We start from the raw sequence: 22,073 nt of genomic DNA, 5'->3' as shown, positions 1-22,073 counted from the left end.
CTAGCTGTAGTGGACAAGTCTAGCCTCCCTGGCAAGTTCAAGGCCTGGATCGACCAGCATGTTATCCTCCCTTGGATCCTCTGGCCCCTTTTGGTCTACAAAGTCCCCATTTCAACAACGGAAAGCTTCAAGATGAGGGTCAGCAGATTTCTCCACAGGTGGCTGGGGCTGCTGCGAAGCCTGAGCAGCATCGCCCTGTATGGGCAGACCAACAAGCTGAAGCTCCCCATCAGCTGCCTGAGCAAAGAGTTCATGGTCACTCGGTCGAGGGAGCTGCTTCAATACCTGGAGTCCAGTGACCCAAAGGCAGTAAGGAGCAGAGAGCCTGGACTAGATGGGAGCAATTGTTTGGGTCTGATTGTTGAAACACCTGAAACCCTCTGTGATCCCAGGTGACATGACTAATGATGTGTCCAGTGGCACCATAAGGTATATCTAAGAACTATATGAGAGAGGGAGATATGTATATAAATATATATCGCTACCCACGCCACCTTCTTGTTTTCTAACTGTGGATGTTATCAACTTGTGTCACTGCTACCAAGACTGACAGATAGAGATAAAAACATATTCAAGTCCATCACAGGATCACAGGGCCAACACAGATACAGACAACCACTCATGCTCACACTCACTCTTTAACTTACTTAACCTAAAATTCATGCCTTTGGATGGTGGGAGGAAGCCAGAGTACCTGGCGAGAAACAATACATACATGGGGAGACAGAGAAACTGAACTTGAACACAACATCATTTTTAAGAGTTTTAATAATTTACTAAAAAAGAGTGTAAAAGTAACAGATCACTCACATTTAAGTGGATCTGTTTAATATTCAAAGTGATGACAGATGTAACAAATTTTTGCACTTGTCTGTACATTTGTGTATACTCATTTGGCAGAACAACCTCTTGGCTGTAATTAAATTAAATTTGCACTGTGTGTATACTGCATATCAAAAAAAGGTTAAATTGAGAAGAAAAAAACTGATATGAATTACTTTCAAATAAACCAGCATGAAATGTACAGCTCTAAGAAATACCAAAAGAACACATCTGGAAAGTGTATATACAAACATGCTAGGATTCTAATAAGAGCAGACTGAGGGAGGCTGAAGAAACAGGCCTTTCTATTGGTTTGCTTGACATCATTTAGGAAAGCCAATGAAATAAAGCATCATTCTTAAATATTTGATAACCTTGAAATATGCTTTTAAATTTTTTATTTCAACATTATTTTTTAGCAGAATAGTAATACTTTATAAATACACAGTATACTGTATCTTCTGCATCAATTTAATTTAAATTCATTAAATAAAAAGGTAAGATTTGCTGTATGTATAGAAAATAAAGAAACAAAGAAAAATGCATTTTCTTTGATAAATGTTCATTATGAGTCCACCATTCAAGAGTTGGCTTTGCCCATCCCCCTTATCAATAAGTGCCTGCCTGGAAGAGGTAATATATATTTATGTATATACATTTATATATATATTTAAATTCAAATATATCAAATTCTATGACATGATATAATTTCTATAAATATTGCAAATTTACAATTGCATTAAATTGACTAATTTTATTTAATATCCCCAGACGAATAACATCAGTTGGGAAAAAAGACTTTTTTCTTCTTCTTCTTCTTGTTTTAAATATTAAAAAATAAGTCTCAATTTTTTGTAAATGTATGCCTTACACTATAAACAAAAGATCTTCTCTGGTCAAATATTTTCCATTGTGTTCATATCTACAACACTTTGGAAGGTAGGGGAAAAATTGCCATTATCAAATACTCCCCTTAATAAAAAGTTTGAGCAACAGGCTGCAAATCCAGAGAAGCTCGACACCGCAGTTCTATACAAAAATGTAGAAACATCCTTGATGTAACAAAGCCGTGTGTTTGTGTTGTCATGCTGTTTTGCTGGTTGCACAATATGGAGTCACATGGTCCTGCACAAATGTCCCTTTTCACAGGTGTAAAAAGAATCATACAGAGCTTCTCTGTTGATGTCATCCACAGATGCTTCAAATGCCACTAAGAAGAGCTGGCCATGTGGGATATGGTGGACATTGCTAGATCTGTCTGTTTCCCGCTCACATGCACCACAGCAGGCACAAAATCAGTTTAAACGTACACACTGCGCCTGGGTATCCATGATGTTGCAGTTGACTGATGTCGCTTCTCTTATTCATTACATTCCAGCCGTGGGAATAGTCCCTGTACATCTGTACGGTGTTTGGCCATTAAATCCATTTCTGCTCCAAACAACAGGAGAGCTCTGGTGCTCTCTGGTGGTCAGAAAGAGGCACAGAATAAGATGTGGGTAACTCAGTCCCTACAGCTAAAGCATGTTCAGAACAGCATTGTACATTTGTGTCAGTACAGCCAGGTGGACAGGAAGGCAGGACTGTCGATCTTGTGTGGCAGGTGTACACGTCAGCCAAGACAGGGCATTGTACTGCTCCAATACAAACCTGTGCGTAAGAAAAATATTTTTAAAATAAATGTGTGCAAGAAAATCTGATATAAATATGTTGTAATCCATGTCGTTTTTCTTTACTACAGTAACTAACGATTCTCAGTATTAATTGTGTGCTGGTTAATAAAATATATTTACCTGAGCACATCAGAAGTGGTCTTTGAGTCTAAGGGGTGAGGGGTCCTCTTAGTCTTATCCGACACCATCTCATCTGAGTGTGCTATGGAGATGTGGTGGTGGAGAGAGGCCTGAAGAAAAGAAAAAAAAAAAAACCACAGGACAGTGTCAAATTACTAAAGCTTTTAAAATGAAGAAAAGATTAGCACCTTATTTCTCAACAAATTCTAGATATAATCAATAAACTTCTGACTTTTTCTTTCTGATCCTTACAAGAACCTGCTCACACAGTGCTGAGTACCTTGAGGAAGAGTGGACACTGGCTCTCTGCTTGTGGACAGGAGGCCCAGAACCAGTGAGGAAGTCCATTTGCTTTTGCAGTTGAGACATAGTAGCCCAAAGCCAGCGGCTGTTGCTTTAGCTCCTCTGGGGGATTGTCCCGGGACAATAAGCGCTCTCCTTGGCTCTGCAAACACAGGATAAAGTCACAAAAATGGCATTTCATTGTAATCCTGGGTTATGGTCTCCATCATTCATTCATCATTATGTAGCTTATATTTAAAGAGTATATTCACTGCTGTTTGTCTTTCCAAAATAAAATTACCCAGAGCTTTAATGCTCATATTAATAAGTGACAGGATGAAATAATAGTAAAAACAGTTGTTTTATTGCACAAGTTCACCATCCAGAAAGAGATTGCCTGTAGATTTAGTTCAGTAACTGCCACAGCAGATCTACACATTATCATCCCAAGCTTTCATGGAACCACCTTGAAGGTTAAATAAAAATTGTCACAATGAACAGCAATCTTTGAACAGCTGACCTTTGACATGAAAACAAAGACTACATTAGGCTTAGTTTAATTTTGCATTGATTTTCTTTTCTTTCATGAAATGGAAATTAAGTTAACAGTGAACGACAGTAGTTAAAAGAAAAATTTCTTTTGTCTTAGGTTTAATTTTTTAAAATGAACTGAGATCTCTTTAAGTCTACAAGTGTGATGCACATCTTTTTTATTCATTTATTTATTCATTCATTCATTCATTCATTCATTCATTCATTCATTCATTCATTCATTCATTCATTCTCTACCATTTTGAAACTTCTATTATTTGCCCATAAATTCCTCTAAATAGTTTTAATGTTTATATACTGCCAATTTATTTATTCCCTACAGGTGGAAGTGACAAAAATGTGCAAGTCAGCTCTGTGCTAAGTTAATGTTGTCCGTGCAGATTACTGCTGCAGGTTGTCAGCATTATATAAAATGTTATGCAGCATAAGATGTCAACACTTCTCTTCAGTGCCTTCAAGACAAATTTTTTTTGGCATCTATTATATATACTACGAAATGCAGTGTGAAGAGTCAGTAAAGATTGCAGAAATCAAATTCCCATGTTTCAAAGTACAAAATCAAATCTGGAGTTGTGATGGTATTTGGAGGCATTTTTATCTTAATAATTTGTAGTAATGCTTAGGGTCTATTGGTCACATGTTCACTTCTAAATCATAGCAACATGTCATTACAAGCACTTTAAAGCAGTTCGAATAGTTTATTTAGACATATCAAACAATACAAAGGAAATAATTGTAACTGTAATTGTTTACAGAGCATCACAATAGATAAATTACTTTTCAAAAACATGAGAAGAAATGCAATCAGCAAGTGTGTGGACATTGAGGCATATTTTGACATAATTAACAATTTAGGATATGTAAAATTTTCCCTGTTGCAACAGGTAGTCATTTATTTCAAAACACTATAGGATGATTTCTTTCCTCTGACTTACCCTGGTGTGCTGGAAATGTGATCCCATTCCCATCCCAGACGGCGAGCCAGGCGAGGGCACAGGAGAAGTGTTGGGGGAAGGGTGAAGGTTTCCTGTGATCAGCATCATGTCATGGCCAATGTCATTCTCCAGTTCATCAGGAAAGGGAAGATCAAACATGTCATCTGAAGAAAAAAACAGAAGAGGAACAGAGTTCAAAATCTGAACACTCTCAGGGTTCAATACATTTATCAATAATAACACTTTTTGGGATTATCACTTTTTTGGGCCAGGGATATTTTTTTGTACTTGTATTATATTTACAAAAAGGCTTGATGTTATCTATATCTAGAGTTGTTACCATTATTGTCCTCTGTAGGGTAGGAGCTGGGTGCCAGCTGGGTAGTTGCCGAAGTTGGGAAGACTAAAATGTGTGTACAGGAAGCGTCCTGGGGTGTGTTTAGCTGCGATGTTTGCAAGTTCAAAGCTGTACTGCGTCCAAACACGGAGCCCATGGTCACTGCATCTGGACACAGAAAGTTCAAACACAGAAAAGATCATTTGTATATTCATGCTACAATGTACACCAATATTTGTGGTCCCATTCTGTTTTCTTTAATGTGCAAAATATAGCTTTTAGTGGGAGTAAAATGTTTGCAAATTCACAAAGCTAAAAGTAGAAACAAAGAGAGTAGTAATTCCAGCAGAATACACTGAAATGCCTTGTTACAGCCCAGGTGTTTTGTCTTTTATTTAATGGCATAACTATTAAACTTTTACACAGGTTTTTGCAGGTTTAGACTGTTCACCTGGATCTTCTGTTCCCCATCGAGCTGGAGCTGTGTAAAACCAAACACTACACACCTTGCAATTGCACTCAACAGCCAGATGTTAGTGGGTGTTACTGTTGTTTTTGACCGATGTAAAACAGGTTTGTGAGATATATCTGGACAACAAAGAATATTTTACATAAAAGGCAAGAAAAAGTTTTGTTGGATTTTATAATATAACAAAAAAAATATATATATATGTATATATACATATATATATATATATATATATATATTTTTTTTTTTTTTTTTTACATATAAGTATGTGAAAATCTTAAAAAAATGTCCCCCACCAAATTAAAATTCTGAACCAACAAGTATTATATGGAGTGTTCAGAATAGCAATAATATAAAAAATGTTAATCATGTATGTGTGCACACTGTAGTTGATTTAAATTTCTTTATCTGCTTGATAGTGTAATACATATTCTTTGTTAGTTTTTCAGTGTGAAACAAAACCATTTTACATCTGTGATCTCTTATATCCAGAACTGTTAAAAACTATAACCATAGATACAATGGACTTGCTACGTACCAGGCATGATTACAAAAGAGCCCTGCGGCTCCATGGCAACCAGGCAGGCACTGAGGATGGTGGGAGAGTCAGCTGCTGAGATACCACACATGCGGCAAACCTCTTTCAGCTGCCGTCCTACTGAATGAAGGGAGTGTTCCCCAAGGAGTGAGCTCCAGTCTAGTTGAGACAGAAAAGGGTAAAAAGGTATATGAAAGCGTGAAAAAAAAAGCAAGGCAAAAATCTAAATAAATCAAATTAGTCTTTTTTCGTTAACTCACGTATAGTGCTACATTAATCATTGCTGGATTGGATAGACATATGGAGAATGAAGAACAAGAGGCTACCAAAGTTTTACATAAAATTAATACCACTTTCAGTAAATGCAGTTGGAAAGGCAACATGATTATAGGGGTTTAAAAGTACTTTAGATTGGTTTTATTCAGCCAGACAAATCCACTTTTCTTCAGCGCTTACTCACCTTTTAGCTCCCCATGGCCCAGTCTGCCTAATCGACCAATAACAATCCTCCATGGCAGTGAAGTCATCTGAATGATGCCAACACACCACTCCCACAGTTTCTGTAGTCCAATTTTCCTTGCTGACACCTTGGGACGCCTTGCTCTGAATTGAGAAAAATGGTGAACATCATACAAATCAAGTCATTTTTTTTAGAAAAGCCATGTCCTTTTCACATTTAACAAGAGAGCCATTATTATGATGAAGCCTCTATCAATACCAGTCACTTTTATTTGTTTGTTTATTTTACCAAAGAACCATTTCTCACCTGTTGGGAACATCAATGTTGATAATGCATGTCTCCAGGAGCTCCCCCTGCTGGTCGGTGCAGGACACTAAGATCCAGCGCTGGTCATGTGAAAGGCAGTATCCAACAAAGAGTACATTGACTTTGGGAGGGAGTTCTGCCCATATCTCTCCTGGCTCTGGCTGCTTGGGACGGGTTGGACCAAGAATAAATGGTGGGGAGTATAGCTGCAGGGGGCTGGGATGCTGAACGAGTTAAACAATGAGTAATATAGACATGAGAGAGGATAAAAGAACAGATCTTTGAGTTAGAATATGGTGAAAGTTGCTTAAAATCAAGAAGTTCATTAAATTGACATGTTTACCTCTGGACTTTTAAGTACTGAAATGACACTGGACACTGGGCCAAAGCCAGTCAGAGATTTAATATGTGTTTGCTGGGGTAGCAGTCGTCTGCACTGGGAATAACAAGAGAAAGCCAGGGAGCGAAGGTGTTGAAGGTACAAATGGCTCTCTCCACTCGCTAGCTGGAGAAGATACTGGCATGGCACAACCTAAAACAGATACAAGACAGAAAAAAGACAAAATGATGACAATAAAATTCTGTTTTACTATTTTAGTTGACTATGTGACATTTTCTTACCTGTAGCACCAGTGCAGGTCTCATCACCTCAGGCAAAGTTTGTAGCATCTCTGTGTAGCAGCGAAGAAGCCCTAGGAGCCAAACACTACCTGACTCGACCTCCTCCCCCTCTTCCTCATCCCCACTTTCATTTCTCATTCCACTCGGGCTGAGAAAAGCATCCACAATGTAAATAACAATAGCTGGCGGGTTGGCAATGCTGTCTGCTGAGTCAGCCACAGTGGGGATGCCAATTCTTGACTGCTCAGAAGAGCTGAAAAAGAGCAAAAAAAGAGGTTGTTCTTTGTTTGCACTGGTTTAAACCACTTTTGAAATGTACTAATTTCCCAATGGGATTTGGTCTTACAGTTCAGGGTTTTCTGCTGGTGTGTTCGGCGTGGGATTAGGAGGTCCTTTGGAATCGCCAGATCCCCCTTGAGTTGTCTCCCCTGTCTGGCCTGAACTGGTACCAGTTGGGGTTGAAGCATTTGTTGCATTACTAGCACCTGAAGCTGGTTCTCCATCAGCAGTCCAAATCTGACCAGAAGATGCAGGTTGAGCTGAAGATGTGTTGTTAGCGGGAGCCTGGGGTTTGGGAGGCAACAGAAGACTGCTGTCCAAAGGCTGGGCTGAGAGCTGGGGACCTGAGAGAAAGAATAATTGTTTGTGTTTCTCTTTGTACACAGATAATAAAAGAAACAATAGAATATATATATATATATATATATATATATATATATATATATATATATATATATATATATGTATGTGTGTGTGTGTATATATATATATATTGGATAAATCTGTTTACTTATTCTTACCTAACTGGTGCTTGCAGGCATAAGCATAGAGTTTAAGTTTGCTGAGGTTGTCAGTGTGCTGCTGTCCAGCCCAGGGTCCAGTCAACCACTGGTCCACATCCAGCTCTTCCAGCTTTTCTGGCTCCACTTCCTCCCCAACACGCACAAGGCCATCTCTGGACACCTTGGCTAGAGGGCGGTGTTTCCCAAGGCGACATGTCTGGAAAAGAAGTCATAACAGTTCATAGTTTTTGAGAAGTTTATAAGTTTGATTAAGATGTGCTTTTAACTCTTATCCTACCTCATAAACAGCGCTGAGCTCCAGGAAGAAGGCCCGGGCTGCAGCCAGCAGAGAGGGGCTATTCGGACACACCACCACATAAGCAACATCCCGCTGTCCTCCGTAAGGTTCCAGTAGCAACTTTTCCCAAAAAGGTAAAGCCAAAGGGGACAATGCCAAGAAGTCCCGCTCTCGGTCATAGCCTAGTAAGACTGTAGGGATGGGGAGGGGTTCTGGAGACTCTTCCGAGCCTTAGAAATATAGAGATTGTGATGTCTTTAGTTTGTGTATAGTTTTTATATCTACACTATCTACAAGTTGTATGAAATGTGTGAACTCACCATAGGAGCCTCTTCCAGCCATCTTGTGAAACTGCTGCCAGGTGAGTGGACCCTGAACATGCTGGATGTTGTCCCAGGTCCTCCCTGTCCTTTTCTTCTGGATGGCATCCTGCAAGAAAGGCTGCAAAGACAGCAGCATACGAACCATGTCCTGCGACGACAACATGCTCATATCCACCACTTTGGAAATTGCCAGACACACACACACACATACACAAAAAAGGGCAAATAAAAAGATGTGCAAATGTTACCAAGTTTGTAAACATCAACAAAACAAATAAAACCCACAGAAAACACATTATTAATTAGCTTTTTTATGATAAGAAATAGGCTATGCATGCATAAAAAGACTTCCTTGCAAAAATATGAATCTTTTTTACATATTAGCTCTAATGTGTCCATAAGAATAAATTAATAAACTATTCAAACTCCTTACCATTATTGTGAGGCCAGGAATGAAGAGCACTACTTCTGACAACAGCTAAATCCACTTTCCCTCCTGTGGGGTTGTCCACATACTGCAGTCCCTGCTCCAAAGCATTAAAGCAGTCCACACAGGCATCACTCTCATCTGCCCACTGCTTTTCTGACATCCAGCTTTGGAGGAGTGCCCCCTTGCGGCCATGACAGGAACAGCTGAGAGGGAAATGTAGCGAAGCCAAGGAGGAAATGGGTTGGGAGCACTGTTCTTGTAAAACGATCATGACTGACGGTGAGGCAGAGGCTGCATCTTGCACCTGCTTGGTCCTGGAGTCCCCCATAGTTGGGTCCCACCGACACAGAGCTAACCTCCTCTCAGCTGCTCGTCCTATTTCAGAAGTCCGACCAAATATATCCAGCTCATCTTCCAGGAAGAGCCCTGTGCCATGAGCCAGGCACCTGTTTACAATGGCACTGAAGCCACACATACAACGGTACTGATCTTCACAGGTGGAATCTGGGATGTATACCCCAACATCTGCTCCTTTAACATTCATATTGCAAGCACAGATGCAGCAGCTGTCAAAGTTGCGATCTTTGAAGACACTAAGGACAGAGTCGGAGAGCAAAAGGACAACATACAGGCTGTGGGCTTCAGGGAGCGAAGGTCCTGGCCGAGCTAGAGGCTCCACTGAGCTAAGAGGCAGGCTAGTGGAGGGGGTGGAGACTGGTGAGCTGAGCTCAGTACCATCCTGCTTCACTGAACCATGCCCTGAGCTTGCCGCGTTAATCCCTCTTGGAGTACGTGGGGTTCGTGGGGTGGGCACAGAAAAGCGTGGCGTGGCAGGAGATGGCAATATGCCAGTAGTTGTGCTCACAGAGGCAGTGGTGGCGCTCATCTGGCCATAGTCTTGTTCTGTGAAGGTGTTGACACTGGGAATGTTCCTGAAAAAGACATGCATGGAAGGAAACAAAAACATAGTGAGATAAACAAGATACGTCTGACTATCTAGAGAGTAGTGACTCTTTACTCTGACAAGTCCTTTGACTGATTGACCATGTGACAATACAATCTCAAGGCAACCCACTTCATACTTCATATTGCACATTAAATTTCTGGGCACAGCATGCTCTTTGCACCAGTCATTAAAACTTCATTTCAATGTGTCACCCTTTAGACACAAAAGGTAGTCATGGTTGACTACTCACGTGTATCCATCCTTGGTGAAACCAGTATTTAATGGATGCATAATGGGGGTGAAATGCTCCATTTTGGGCATCAGAGCCCAGGACGGTCTGTAGTAACACTGCTCAGGAATCTTGAGTGGTGGTAGACTCTGGCTGGGAAGGCAGGATAATGGAGCAAACATGGAGGAGCCTATCTGTGGCTAGACAAAGAGGAGCATATATGACTCTTAGTCATAGTTTTCATAGAGCATCATCCACTATTTGTGCTTTAATGAGTGGTTTAATGAGATCTAATAATTTAAAAATACAACACCCTTATTCTCCATATTGAAGTAACTAGCTCCAACTTCTCCTCACCTTGATATCATCCTGCCTGGGACTGGCCATACCATCCTCCATTTCCATCTTGTACTCGGTGATCTGGGTGGAGGCCAATGACGGCAGGTGATCAGCCACTCCAGTGGGTACAGGAGGCTCTTGACACGGGGTGTCACGATGCGGCGTGATAGGGGAAAAAGCTGGGTGTGGATCTTGAGAGGGTGGAGTGGGGTACATCCGCTGGAGATCTGCTACTGCTAATAGGAGACAGACGTGCAGAAAGAGATCAAGACAGGAGAAGGGGAGAGTTATTCAAATATGTTTAATGGAGATACCAAATTCTAAACAGCTAGCAATGTATAAAGTGTGCATAGACTATTTTTAAACATTTCAGAAGGTCTTTTTATTCAGACGTTACTCACTTGATGGATAAGTTACATTAACTCTCCCTTCTTTCCCAACAGGACGATCGTCTGTTGACACCAGTAGTTTGGTTGATTGTTGGTTTGGGTAAACGGTCTGCCAATTATTACAAAGATCAGTTTCTATAAGGTACAACATTTTCAGTAACAGAGCAGTCAAGAACACAATGCAACGAAACATGATAGACACAATTAAATTAAATTAAATTAAAAATATTTTAAAAAATACTTAATTAATCCAAGAATGAAATTACAATATTAGTGATATAAAAACACCAAATTCATGTTGGTGTTTCTAACCATGTTTAACTAAATCACAAATATATCTTCAATAACCAGTGAAATAAATAAATAAAACAGGCTAAATTTAAACAGAGAGATTACTATGCCTCACCCCCAACTCTTCTTCATCCTCATCAAAAATGTTGTCAAGATCAGAGATGTTGACCACTAGATCTTTCTCTCTGGTCAGAGAAGGATTGGCTTTAGCAGCAGCATCATCTTGAGCCGCGTCATCTAAACCACACAAACAACATCACACCAACAATTAAAGGAAATGTGTAAGCAAATGCAAATGTAGAATATGTGCATAATGCTAGTGATTAGATCCCAACCTGATTTTGGAGCTGAGTTAAAAATTGACATAGCATCTTTTCCATCAGGTAGTGAACCATTGCTGGTGATTTCTTCTCCCTTGTGGATGAATTAGAAGGAAAAAAACAATATTTTCCATCAAATCTCAGTCTAATTTCTACAGAAAAATAATGATAATAATAAAGCCAAAGGCCATTTTTTTAATATGTGCTTCTAAATATGCAAAATGTGTCATAACTGATATTTTTTACAAGAAAACTTGTGAATCTTTGTACTTTTGTCCTAAGAATCATAATGTGCGTCTGAGTGTCAAGCCATATAGTTTGAACGGGCAGGACATTTTTTTACCACTTGGGGGAAGCAAAGACAAGCTGTGATTATGACCCTGACATAATGCTTTTTAAAAGATTTAGGGACCGATTTACTCATCCAGCTTGCACATATCATTACCATTCATTTGGCACATGATCCAGTATCTATTTATTTATCATCATTCAACACAACCTCTAAATGTAAATGTCTGTCTCAAGTTTAATTCCCACAAGCATGTTCAGAAACTAGTTCATTAACTTTCTTTTTCTACTATTTGATGCTGGACAGGAAGGGTTTTAGCAAGTTTATGAGATTATTGTCCTGAAAATTATGTTTGCTGCAAAACAGTTGATGACAGTAATTGTTGAGAGGATAAACGAAACAGAACGCCTCCTTTCAGATAAACTGTAGCTATTGTCTTTTAGCTGTCACTGCATTTAATGACATCTTTATGTACTTAAACTGTGAGTTTTACCTTGACCTTCTTGCTGGTTTCTCGCTGTGAACCCTTTAACCTCTTAGAAGAGAAAGTGTACTCAATGTCTCCTTCTTTAAATTCATAGGGATCATCTCCAGTCTCCCGTAGTACCTCCACGCCTGGCTGATCGAACAGGCCCAAAGTGTGGATGTGGTCCCTCACTCTCTCTTCTGAGATTTTAAATCTCTTGTGAGTTTGTGTGTAAAGTCTGGAGGAGACAACGAAACAAACAAATATAGCAGAAGTTTATTATTTTTCTTGCTCTTTTGTGTCCTTATATGTCACATTTTCCTAAAATAAGTCACATAGTTTTATTGGATGTGTCAGATATCATAACACCAGCACAACTTGACAGCAAATCCTCACTTGAAGTTGTTTATGTTTTATAACCCATAGGATTTTGGCTCAGGTAGCTTTTTCCCCCATGATAAAAAAGTACCTTCATCTGTACTCTTTGCCCTTTCCACACCAAATACAACTGTTTGCAGCCCTCCTACCTTTTAAGTGGAGCTCCTTCAGCTATTGCTTCTGTTTTCGTTTCCTCTTGTTTATCAGTGGGAAGTTCAGGGGGTCTAAAGTCAGTCTTATCAGTCCTGGGAGTCCTGAAGCCTCTCCACCATCCAACCCCATTCCCCCTCTCCCTCAGGAGAGTTGTATACACAGCTGTCTCACTGGTAATCACTCCCAATACTGAAGCCTCATCTGAACACACAGGCATATCCACAGGGACATCCGGAATTTCATGGTCCTGTATCCTGGGGTGTGGGCTGAGAGTGGGTGGAAGTGGAGACATTGGTGAATGAAGAAGGGCTTCAGGCGGTTTTCTGCCATTAGAAAGAGGCTTGGAGTACTTGCAATCTGGCAGAGAAGCAAGGGGCTCCATGGGTGGCTCGAGTGCAACAAGGCCTCCTAGCTGGGGCCCCCCAGATGAGTCTTGTTCCAAGGGGGTCTCCTGTGTGACAGACAGACGATGGTGGAAGGGAATCACAGCTGGTCGCTTGGACTGTTTGTCAGCTTTTTCTGTTTTGTCACTAATCTTGTGTTTGGGCAGGGTGGGAGGGTATAATGATGGACCAGAAGACTGTGTGGGGTTGGCACTAGTCTGAAGGTTTGCAGCGGATGTGTTGGTCATATTCAGCTTCTGCTGCTTTAACCTGCAATACAGAAAAAGAATTATTTACATCAAATCAATTTTTATTTATAAAGTGATTTCATGCCAAAGAAGCCTTCACACAACAAAATATAACAGAGAAATTTCAAAATATTCTAGTTTCTCTTTCACACATGCGTACACACACACACACACACACATACAAACAGATCGCCCATTTCTCCCTCACTCGCTATTCTACCCAAACAGGAACTCCAACCCCTATTTTCTGTCTCTTAACCAAATGTAGGTATAAAAATACTAATAAAAATAAACATGAACCATCCCGATCATAGCAGGCCAGGGTCCAAAAAAATTTAAAAACAAAAATCAAATAAACCTCAAATAAACCTAAAAACAGCAACAGATAAAAGCAGAACTAAAACAAACAAACTAAAAACATAAAAACAATGCATTAAATAGGACAAAATAAAATAAAATACTAAAAAACAAATAAATTGATAAAATAACTACATAAATGAAAAATAAATTAAAGCAAAAAGCACAAATAAATAACAACAATAAAGATTCAGGTAAAAGCCAAAGCTGGTCATCGTGGTGGAATGAGGCCTCGCCATAGGTTTTGTCCTGACTTTAAGAACAGTTACAAGACCAGCACCAGAGGACCTCATACACATAAAACCATCCATGTAGTAAAATACTCATGGCTCATACATTCAACAGTAAGACTGAATTATTTCACAAACAAATGCAAAGAAACTGAACAGTCAGCGTGTTTATAGATGTAAAGGAACACAAAAAGTAAAACTATAACTAGGTAAAATCTTCATCAGACCATCCATAGACGTGACAAAGTAATTAACATACTTCACACAAAAATTCATTAGCTGAACACAGCTTGGTTGTGGTTCTGTGGTACCTGGAGCAACTGCAGGGTGCTCTCGCTCCCAGATCGTTGAAGTTCCACGTAGCAACTCCATTTGGCACTTCCTTCCTCTGCGTCACGTCGCTTTGCTGATTTGATCTGCAAGGAAGAAACAGATTTAAAAGGACACTGGCTCAGCTGCACTAATGCACTATTATGAACATATTTTTTTTTTACACCAAACTCAGGAAATAAATTACATGTGCTGAGGCTGGTTGAGATAACACTCCCTCCAGGCCTGATGGACCACTTGACAAGTCAGCTTCTTCCCAGAATGCTTTGGGCTGATACTGGGAATCCCCATGCTGCTGTCTGGTGTAGGAACACTGGAGACTGAGGTCACAAAGCCACTGTCCGCTGAAAAAGTAAAAGATGGAGCAAAGGTCATGATAGAGGAGAATAAATTAATTTCAGCTATGATATTTTGGGGGGGATCCAAGGGAAACACATGAAAGCAGCAAGACATTTTCTTTTTCAGCACTAGTTCTCTTTCAATCACAACACAGAGAACTCATGAGTTTATACCACTACTGAATTTTTTGTGGCAAATCAAATTATGCCTGTCACAAGCATATTGTTATGATATCAGGGAGCTGGGGAACACCATGGTCCCCCTTTTCTAGTGCTGTGCATAGACAGGCAGGGTGATATCTGCAGACCCACCAGCTGATCCAATCTAGCATTCAATGTGCCTCACGGGAAAAGGAAGAAGAAGTGTGACAATAGGAAATGTTTCCACAGAAAGTCTCAAAACCAATTATGTTGTGATTCAATACTCTCAGTAATGTTTTTTAAGAAGTGTTGCTCACTAACTAATCGTAAGGTAAAATAGCTTTAGCAACATAACTGGGATGAAAAGTTGATCTTTAAAAGAATAAATATTTATAAACATGTAATGCCTGAGAGCTTTACACCTATATTTAATCAAATTCTGAATTGTCACATGATGGCTGAATTTTGTGTTGTGTTTAAATAACCCTATACCCACCACAACAGATGCAGGAAAAAATACAAACTGGGGCCTAGTTATAGTGTAGTGCTAACTTCCAGGTGCAAGACCTCCGACCTCCACCCTTCCTGTTTATATGCATAAAATTTCACTGAATTTTATAACAAGCATGTTAGGAGAGTTAAATTAAGTTTAGTACACTTTCAGTTCTATATTGATACCGATTGTGGCTTTTGATGTTTCAATGTTTCTGTGGCTTTATCACATGTATGTGCTGTATAATCTACCGGTCAGCAGGAGGTTTGTGTGTGTGCAGCTGTTACCGGAGCAGGGCTGTTCTGGTGATGTTGGTGGAGTCAGCGCCACACTGCAGTGGTTTGGCTCCTTGCTGAAGCCCTGAGCTGCAGGAACAGGTGGAGGCTGCTCTACTGGTAGGTCCCCCTGAGCAATCAGCACAAAAGCAGCCGGGTAGGTCATCCTCACTCCACCTACAAAGGCAAAAAAGAAAGAAGAGGATTCACTGTTATAAGCTTACAGGATGGCTGCTGCCCACATTTAACTGCAACGCTCAGTCAGTAAAAATGTTGTAACACAGATTGTTTTTACTATTTATTATTTTTCCTAAACGCCTTTATCCACAAAAGCCTCTCTATTAACAAATATATGCTGTATTTATAATATATTTGATATGTTTTGCACATTAATCATAACTGGTTAAATACAGTAGCTATATGTGATCCTATGCTCCACATCCAGTAATGTAATCACACACTTTCTGGAGCAATGCTCAGATGAAACATAATCAAATTAAACAAAAAAACCCTCCACACTCCATCTTTTTGTATCATTTCAGGCTTTTCTCTTAAGATGTAAAAGCCACTGGTATCCAATGGAGTTTTAATTGTAATCAGGTCAAGCCGGCGCTGCGGGATCAGACTGATTAGATTGTTAGAAAAACTCCCCGGAGTTTATACCTCACCTTCTCGACTTCTCTTCTTTGTCTTACACTCTCCTCTCCTGCCTAGTCATTTCCTGTTTTCCCCACTCATATGTGTTATGATCACTTTGAGGATGATCACAGTCAAGGCAGCACATCCAGTAGTGCCTCTGCTCAAACTGCTGAGGAGTCTACATAGAGGCTGAGGGTAATCAATGAAATGTTGACTTCTCACTGTTTGCTTTAGTAGAGCAACATAGCTGTGTCCTAATATAATTATTCATTGTCCCTCCGTACTGAAAGGTCTGCAGTGCTCTCCACTGTGTGCTGCTTTGTGGTAATATACAGCAATACGCTGAATGTAGATTTCATTGTGGACTAACTCCACAGAACATGCTTGATTATAGCATTTTTTTTTCAATGCAGTGGGGCTTTTAAACTTTGTGCTCGGCTTTCATTACAGCAAAAATGTTATTTACTCGTTTGCATGATTTTTACCATACCTACAATGACCTCCACCGCCACGTGACTGCTGTGTTCATTCGCCTGGCTCGCTCCCTCTTTCTCTTTCTCACTACTTCCTTCTTTATGCTGAAGCACCATGGGATAGAAGTAGCTCCACTCCTCCATCAGCTTCCGTGTTGCTGGGTCACTCATCTTGTAAGCTTGACCTGTTAGAGTACCATTTAGTCCGTACGGACTCAGGACCACTGGACAGAGCAAAGAAACCAATGAAAAGTAAATCCAAAGGGAGAAGGATGTAAAGCAGGACAAGACGGTTTTCTGAAATTGAATATTAAATCATGACTTTATGAAAGGTTCCCTTAACTTTCAATTAACTGTCAACTATTACACAATATTGAAATTGCACGATATAAATATATTACCATATATGACCCAACTAAAGCAGAAATGTTATGACTGATCTTTAGAAGTAGAGCTAAGCACTGAACTCCAGTGAGGAAGAGCTAACTCAAAATATAGAACTGTTTTATAATATATTTTAAATTAATATAGATTAAACACACAATGGAAAAATAAATCTAAAACATGCTAATAACAAGTAAGTAAACTTTGATTAAAAAAACAGCAGCTACAGTTCTGATTATGTATTGAATCAGTAAAATTTTACAAGGTAACAAATAACTAAACCAACACTGTCAAATCTGATTTAGATTCTTTTTGTTTGTTTGTTTTCTTCATGTTGAACAGGTGTGCACGGCAGTTAAATTAAATATTACATTTACGTTACAGTCATTTAGCATATTAAAAACACATAAGGAGCCAAAGTGTCGCACAGACGTTCAAGATCTTTAATTAAGATAAATACGAGCACTTCTCTTCTTGCATTATGGATAACTCAGTGCTGTAATCATGTCTAAATTGAAATAAAATCATCATCATGGCCTTTTAACAGATTGCAACATCATCATCATCATGCACTTTATCTCGAACACAACTCAAACCTATACAGAATAAAATAAAAAGGACAAAACAAAGTGTCTGAAAAGGAGTGGGTAAAAGTAAAGAAACTTATTTTTCCTTTTAAACAATCACATAATAAACTACGGTATCAGTTTGACACGTTTTTTTGTTCCTAATTCTGATTATACCAAATGCTACCAACACACTTTGTGAACACATATCTCCTGGATTACTAGATTAATACAGACCTTACTTCTAGCCAGTGATTGGTTTGAGCAAATTAATATTTACAATTACTACAACTTTTCCTTGACCATGTATTTCCCAATCATTTCGTTTTTTGTATTGCTTTGTAAATTTACACTTTGCTTTAGCTCCTCATTCGATCCATTCCATAGATCCACACCACACAATGATATATATATTCTCCTCTGTGTGGAACACACAATGTCTTTAAAAATTGTTTAGTAGATTGATTCTAGTTCTATAAACCTCTTTTCATTTTGACCATGTCCCCTATTTTTAGTGCATTTGCTTTAAAAAAAATGGTGTGTACCATAGGACCCACATTATAATTAACTATTCTAATTAGTCTCTTTTGATTTGCTATTATTCTGTATAATAAGAGTTGCATCTTCATCTAATTCTAGGATTTAAACTCTGCTTCTCTTTTTGTGTGCCTTTGAGCATAGATGAGCAATGGGATAGTGGTGTTACCCTGTACAGGTGAGGTGGAGGTCTGTGCGAGACGGATGTGGTGCTCTGTGATGTGGTACGCAGGCTGGTGCTGGACAATCTCCACACTTGTGCAAACGTTACTCTCCCCATGGAGGAAGAAGGAGAAGGAACAAGATAGGTGTTCACTGGGGACAGAAGACAGAACAGATTTAGAAAATAAAAAGAAAATGCTGATCACAGAAGCACTTGGGGTTCAGCCTGACTCTGAGCTTCAGATTGTACACAACCTAAAAACTAACCACCAATATAAGTTTGCAATGTAAAACAGATACAACTCTCAGTCTATTTTAATTAGATTTTATATTACCACACACACGTCTGTATGAGATGTGCTGAAAAGATAAATATGCATATGACTTCCTTTCAGGCTGTGGCATGACAGATGATGAGATCTTTTCTTCGAACAGCAATTCAGAGAGAAAAAACTGAGTTTCTTTGTTAAAGCCTGGCTAACTCAACTGTTATTGATCTTCTTCAGCTCCCACATATGCTTCTTATTGCAGGTATAAATTCTCATTTTCTTATGACTGATTGTAGTGGCTACATGTTTACATATCCAATGCTTGCTTTATTACACATCCTCGGCATAGTTCATCATGCATTGCTCTTTTTTTAATCATGGAGGAGTAATTGTTGGGGTTTATTGCAATCTATAAAGTGGTGGGTGGCCTGGATGTCATTAACCACCTCGGCAGCTTCACTGATGTATATTTTTAATCTACAAACCTTTACCAATCTACAATCCTTACTATATACCATGAATATATATATATATATATATATATACATATATATGACAATAAAGTCAGCAGTACTGTAATCACCATGTGATTACCCTGCTGCCTATGCAATATCCCCTTTGCCCCCGGGGGAAGTGGACCTCCATTTGAGCTATAATGGATCATCAAATTCAATAAAATGGCCAGTTCCACACTTGTGGCCACAACACTTTGAGCCAGATATCTCAGTGTTGACCATGACAGCCTCCAGATGGTGCTTAATGCACCCAAAGGGAGAAGAGGCCAATTTTTCTGCTCCATAAACATTCCTGATGCTCCCAGAGAAAAACATACCCACAAGACAGCAGGTGGTTTGAACACAGGTCTGCACAATCACAGGTGGAGGAGCACAGCTAAAATGCATACCTATGCATGCCTGCGACAAGCTGGCGCTCAAGCACATGATGCCTTCACACCTACTAGCTCTACCCCCCACCCACGCCCACAAATACACACACACATACACGCACCACACACACAAACACAGCAGCAGTCCATCATCTCTGCAGTACACATCATTACAACACATGAGTCAAAATGCTTTCAATGTCACTGCCCTCCAACCTTGTCTTAAGCGCATCATTCCACCATATGAAGAGCTATATATAGCTGCATGGGGAAACAGCTGCAAGTCAAGGGTACTAGTCTCCTTTGTACAAATACACACACACAGCCACAATTACCATTTAGGGATGCTCGGCATCTCTGATGTCATATGCATTAATTCATTCTGAAAGTGTTAAATCCTCAGTGCAGTCATCTGCCTGCATGCATTGACGCTGCTTCAACAACCCAATCTCCCAACAGAGCATGAAACAGCAATGTTGGTCTACACAGCATAAAATACTGCAGTTTAACCATGAAAGCACAAAAATTGTACAGTGGCCATATTTTTCTGACTCATTTCACTTAAAAAAACAAACAAGCATGGCAACAATGAAGCACGTGTGGACTTTACATTCGCTGCTGGTCACAAATTTCAGTTTGGTTACAAAGGTTAAGGTGAAGGAGGGATGATTCAAGGTGTTAGCCTGCTGACTTCAATGCTAAAAGCCTTGAGCACAAGATCTATACCACGTTTTCTACAATTCTTTCAGTTTTCACACTCAGGAATAGTTACGGTAAGTTAAAAATGCATTTGAAATAACAAACATGGTTAGGGTTTAATGTTGTGAAATGTGGTTAGGGTCAGAAAATTAGACTTGTTTAGGGCTTACATGTTTTACTGTTTATGATTAGTGGTTCCGGTCAAGTCACATTGATGCAGTCCTCCACAAAACACCCAAGGGATATATTGCCACCTCAGGATTTCAAACCACAAATTGTGAAACTTCAACAATACTAGAGGTGTGAACAGATGCAATTGCTACATGTTATATGGAGAAAATGATCTAGCATTGAGATAAATAAGCAAGCCTTAAACATTTTTTTTTTTTTTTTTTTACATTTTCTACAGCTTTTTGTCTGTTTTTACATGGTAATCCGAGTGCTGATCACAACTGATAAAAACATGACTCCACTAAACATACCAGGCCAAATGGCACATGATCACAGTTCATCTTTTAACTCTGTGTCTGCCAACTATAACATAAGATCTATAGTAACTGCAATAAAGTACAACCACATGCAAGTCAGGAAAAAGCAGAGCATAAAAAAAGAGCATCAAACTGCAGTCTGACCCAGCTGGGAGATTGATGCTCCCTGTCCTTTTGCAAAGGGCATTTTCCTGCACAGTAAGCTGCTGTGACTGTGTGAACACACTGGGCTTCTTGCATCCTCTGGGGTTTTTGTGCAGTTGGCAGGCATAAGTGCATGTGTGTGAGAACGGCAGACGGATATGTGAGGTGGCCCCGTATGTGTGTGTGTGTGTGTGTGTGTGTGTGTGTGTGTGTGTGTGTGTGTGTGTGTGTGTGTGTGTGTGTGTGTGTGTGTGTGCTCGGCTGTATGAGTACAGGTATTAATAAATGAAGAGGAGTGATGGCTGAGACATGCCTGAGGGCTGACAGAACAGGAGACGAAAAAAAACAGAACCGACTATGAAGAGGGGGGGAAAGGAAAGTCAGCAAGAGAAGAAGATGGAGACATAGAGAATTAAGGACATGCCTGAGTAAGATTGAGACAAAATGAGAAAGTAGAAGGATAGAGAGGAAATTAGGCAGACAAGGAATGAAAGACTGTGTTAAAAAAGAGAAATGAAAGCAAAGCCAGTATGAGAGAAGGAAGGGGAGGTGAATAATTCAGCGCCACACACTGCAATTGCTGCACACATATCGATGAGATCAGAGTTTTAATGGGTGGCTACTGAGCATGATTTTATGGTGAAATCAATCAGGTAATGTAGAGCCAAAGAATACACACATATATCAAATAACATCTGTATTAGTGTGTCACATTTATGTGGCTTCAGCTGCACATGTGACTTAACTCTTACAGCCGAATAGATTCAGCTTAATTTAGTGTATCATACAGAATGTTTATTAGATTTGGCAAAAGCCAATGCATGTTAGTACACTGTAAAAAACACACACACACACATGCATGCACATAAAGGCACACATATGACAGATTGTGAACATGTACAGTACACTGCATGCATGTTTAACCGTCACAGGCAATTCTGTGTTAGTTTGATGTAACAACATGTGTCTTTTCAACCCATCACAGCATTAGCAGTCAGCCAGACAGCCAGCAGGGGAGCTGATTAATGTCGGACATGCATCATCAATATAGCAAACACACATTTGCACAGAAAATAGTAATAGTTCCCATCACTGGATTGCTCCCATGTCTAATTCAGTAGGAAAAAATTATATGACAGATTAATATAGCACTGATTAATAAAACAAAAACAAATCTTTTATCTACACTAAATAGGATGGTGTGATTACAGTCTTTACTAACAACAGCAGGTATGACTGTATTTTCTAGAGATTCTCTCAAATCTGGGAGATTATCAGCTTAA

General features: G+C 39.5%; 1 protein-coding gene across 2 annotated transcripts in view; it reads right to left on the bottom strand.

The window, feature by feature from the left end:
- Positions 1–750: 750 nt before the first annotated feature.
- LOC121629977 (mediator of RNA polymerase II transcription subunit 13-like) overlaps positions 751–22,073 on the bottom strand; it is an 85,769-nt gene continuing 64,446 nt past the window's right edge. The window contains exons 5-31 of one of the 2 annotated variants that reach the window (XM_041969964.1): positions 18,312–18,457; positions 16,673–16,879; positions 15,556–15,720; positions 14,484–14,640; positions 14,278–14,382; positions 12,745–13,401; positions 12,245–12,455; positions 11,478–11,556; positions 11,258–11,379; positions 10,864–10,960; positions 10,481–10,698; positions 10,145–10,323; positions 8,952–9,880; positions 8,516–8,695; positions 8,196–8,425; positions 7,916–8,114; positions 7,462–7,738; positions 7,116–7,368; positions 6,838–7,026; positions 6,495–6,718; positions 6,189–6,331; positions 5,729–5,887; positions 4,725–4,889; positions 4,385–4,548; positions 2,896–3,060; positions 2,616–2,725; positions 751–2,472 (exon numbers count right to left, since the gene is read on the bottom strand). In XM_041969964.1, coding sequence (XP_041825898.1) covers positions 2,340–2,472; positions 2,616–2,725; positions 2,896–3,060; positions 4,385–4,548; positions 4,725–4,889; positions 5,729–5,887; positions 6,189–6,331; positions 6,495–6,718; positions 6,838–7,026; positions 7,116–7,368; positions 7,462–7,738; positions 7,916–8,114; positions 8,196–8,425; positions 8,516–8,695; positions 8,952–9,880; positions 10,145–10,323; positions 10,481–10,698; positions 10,864–10,960; positions 11,258–11,379; positions 11,478–11,556; positions 12,245–12,455; positions 12,745–13,401; positions 14,278–14,382; positions 14,484–14,640; positions 15,556–15,720; positions 16,673–16,879; positions 18,312–18,457 — 5,863 coding nt within the window. In that variant the 3' untranslated portion in view covers positions 751–2,339. The remainder of the gene's footprint in view (positions 2,473–2,615; positions 2,726–2,895; positions 3,061–4,384; positions 4,549–4,724; positions 4,890–5,728; positions 5,888–6,188; positions 6,332–6,494; positions 6,719–6,837; positions 7,027–7,115; positions 7,369–7,461; positions 7,739–7,915; positions 8,115–8,195; positions 8,426–8,515; positions 8,696–8,951; positions 9,881–10,144; positions 10,324–10,480; positions 10,699–10,863; positions 10,961–11,257; positions 11,380–11,477; positions 11,557–12,244; positions 12,456–12,744; positions 13,402–14,277; positions 14,383–14,483; positions 14,641–15,555; positions 15,721–16,672; positions 16,880–18,311; positions 18,458–22,073) is intronic. The other variant, XM_041969965.1, reaches the window with a different exon arrangement.

The sequence above is a fragment of the Melanotaenia boesemani genome, chromosome 19 (genome assembly GCF_017639745.1).
Source record: "Melanotaenia boesemani isolate fMelBoe1 chromosome 19, fMelBoe1.pri, whole genome shotgun sequence".
NCBI classification, from domain to species: Eukaryota; Metazoa; Chordata; class Actinopteri; order Atheriniformes; family Melanotaeniidae; genus Melanotaenia; species Melanotaenia boesemani.
This window is presented reverse-complemented; position numbering and strand designations above follow the sequence as displayed.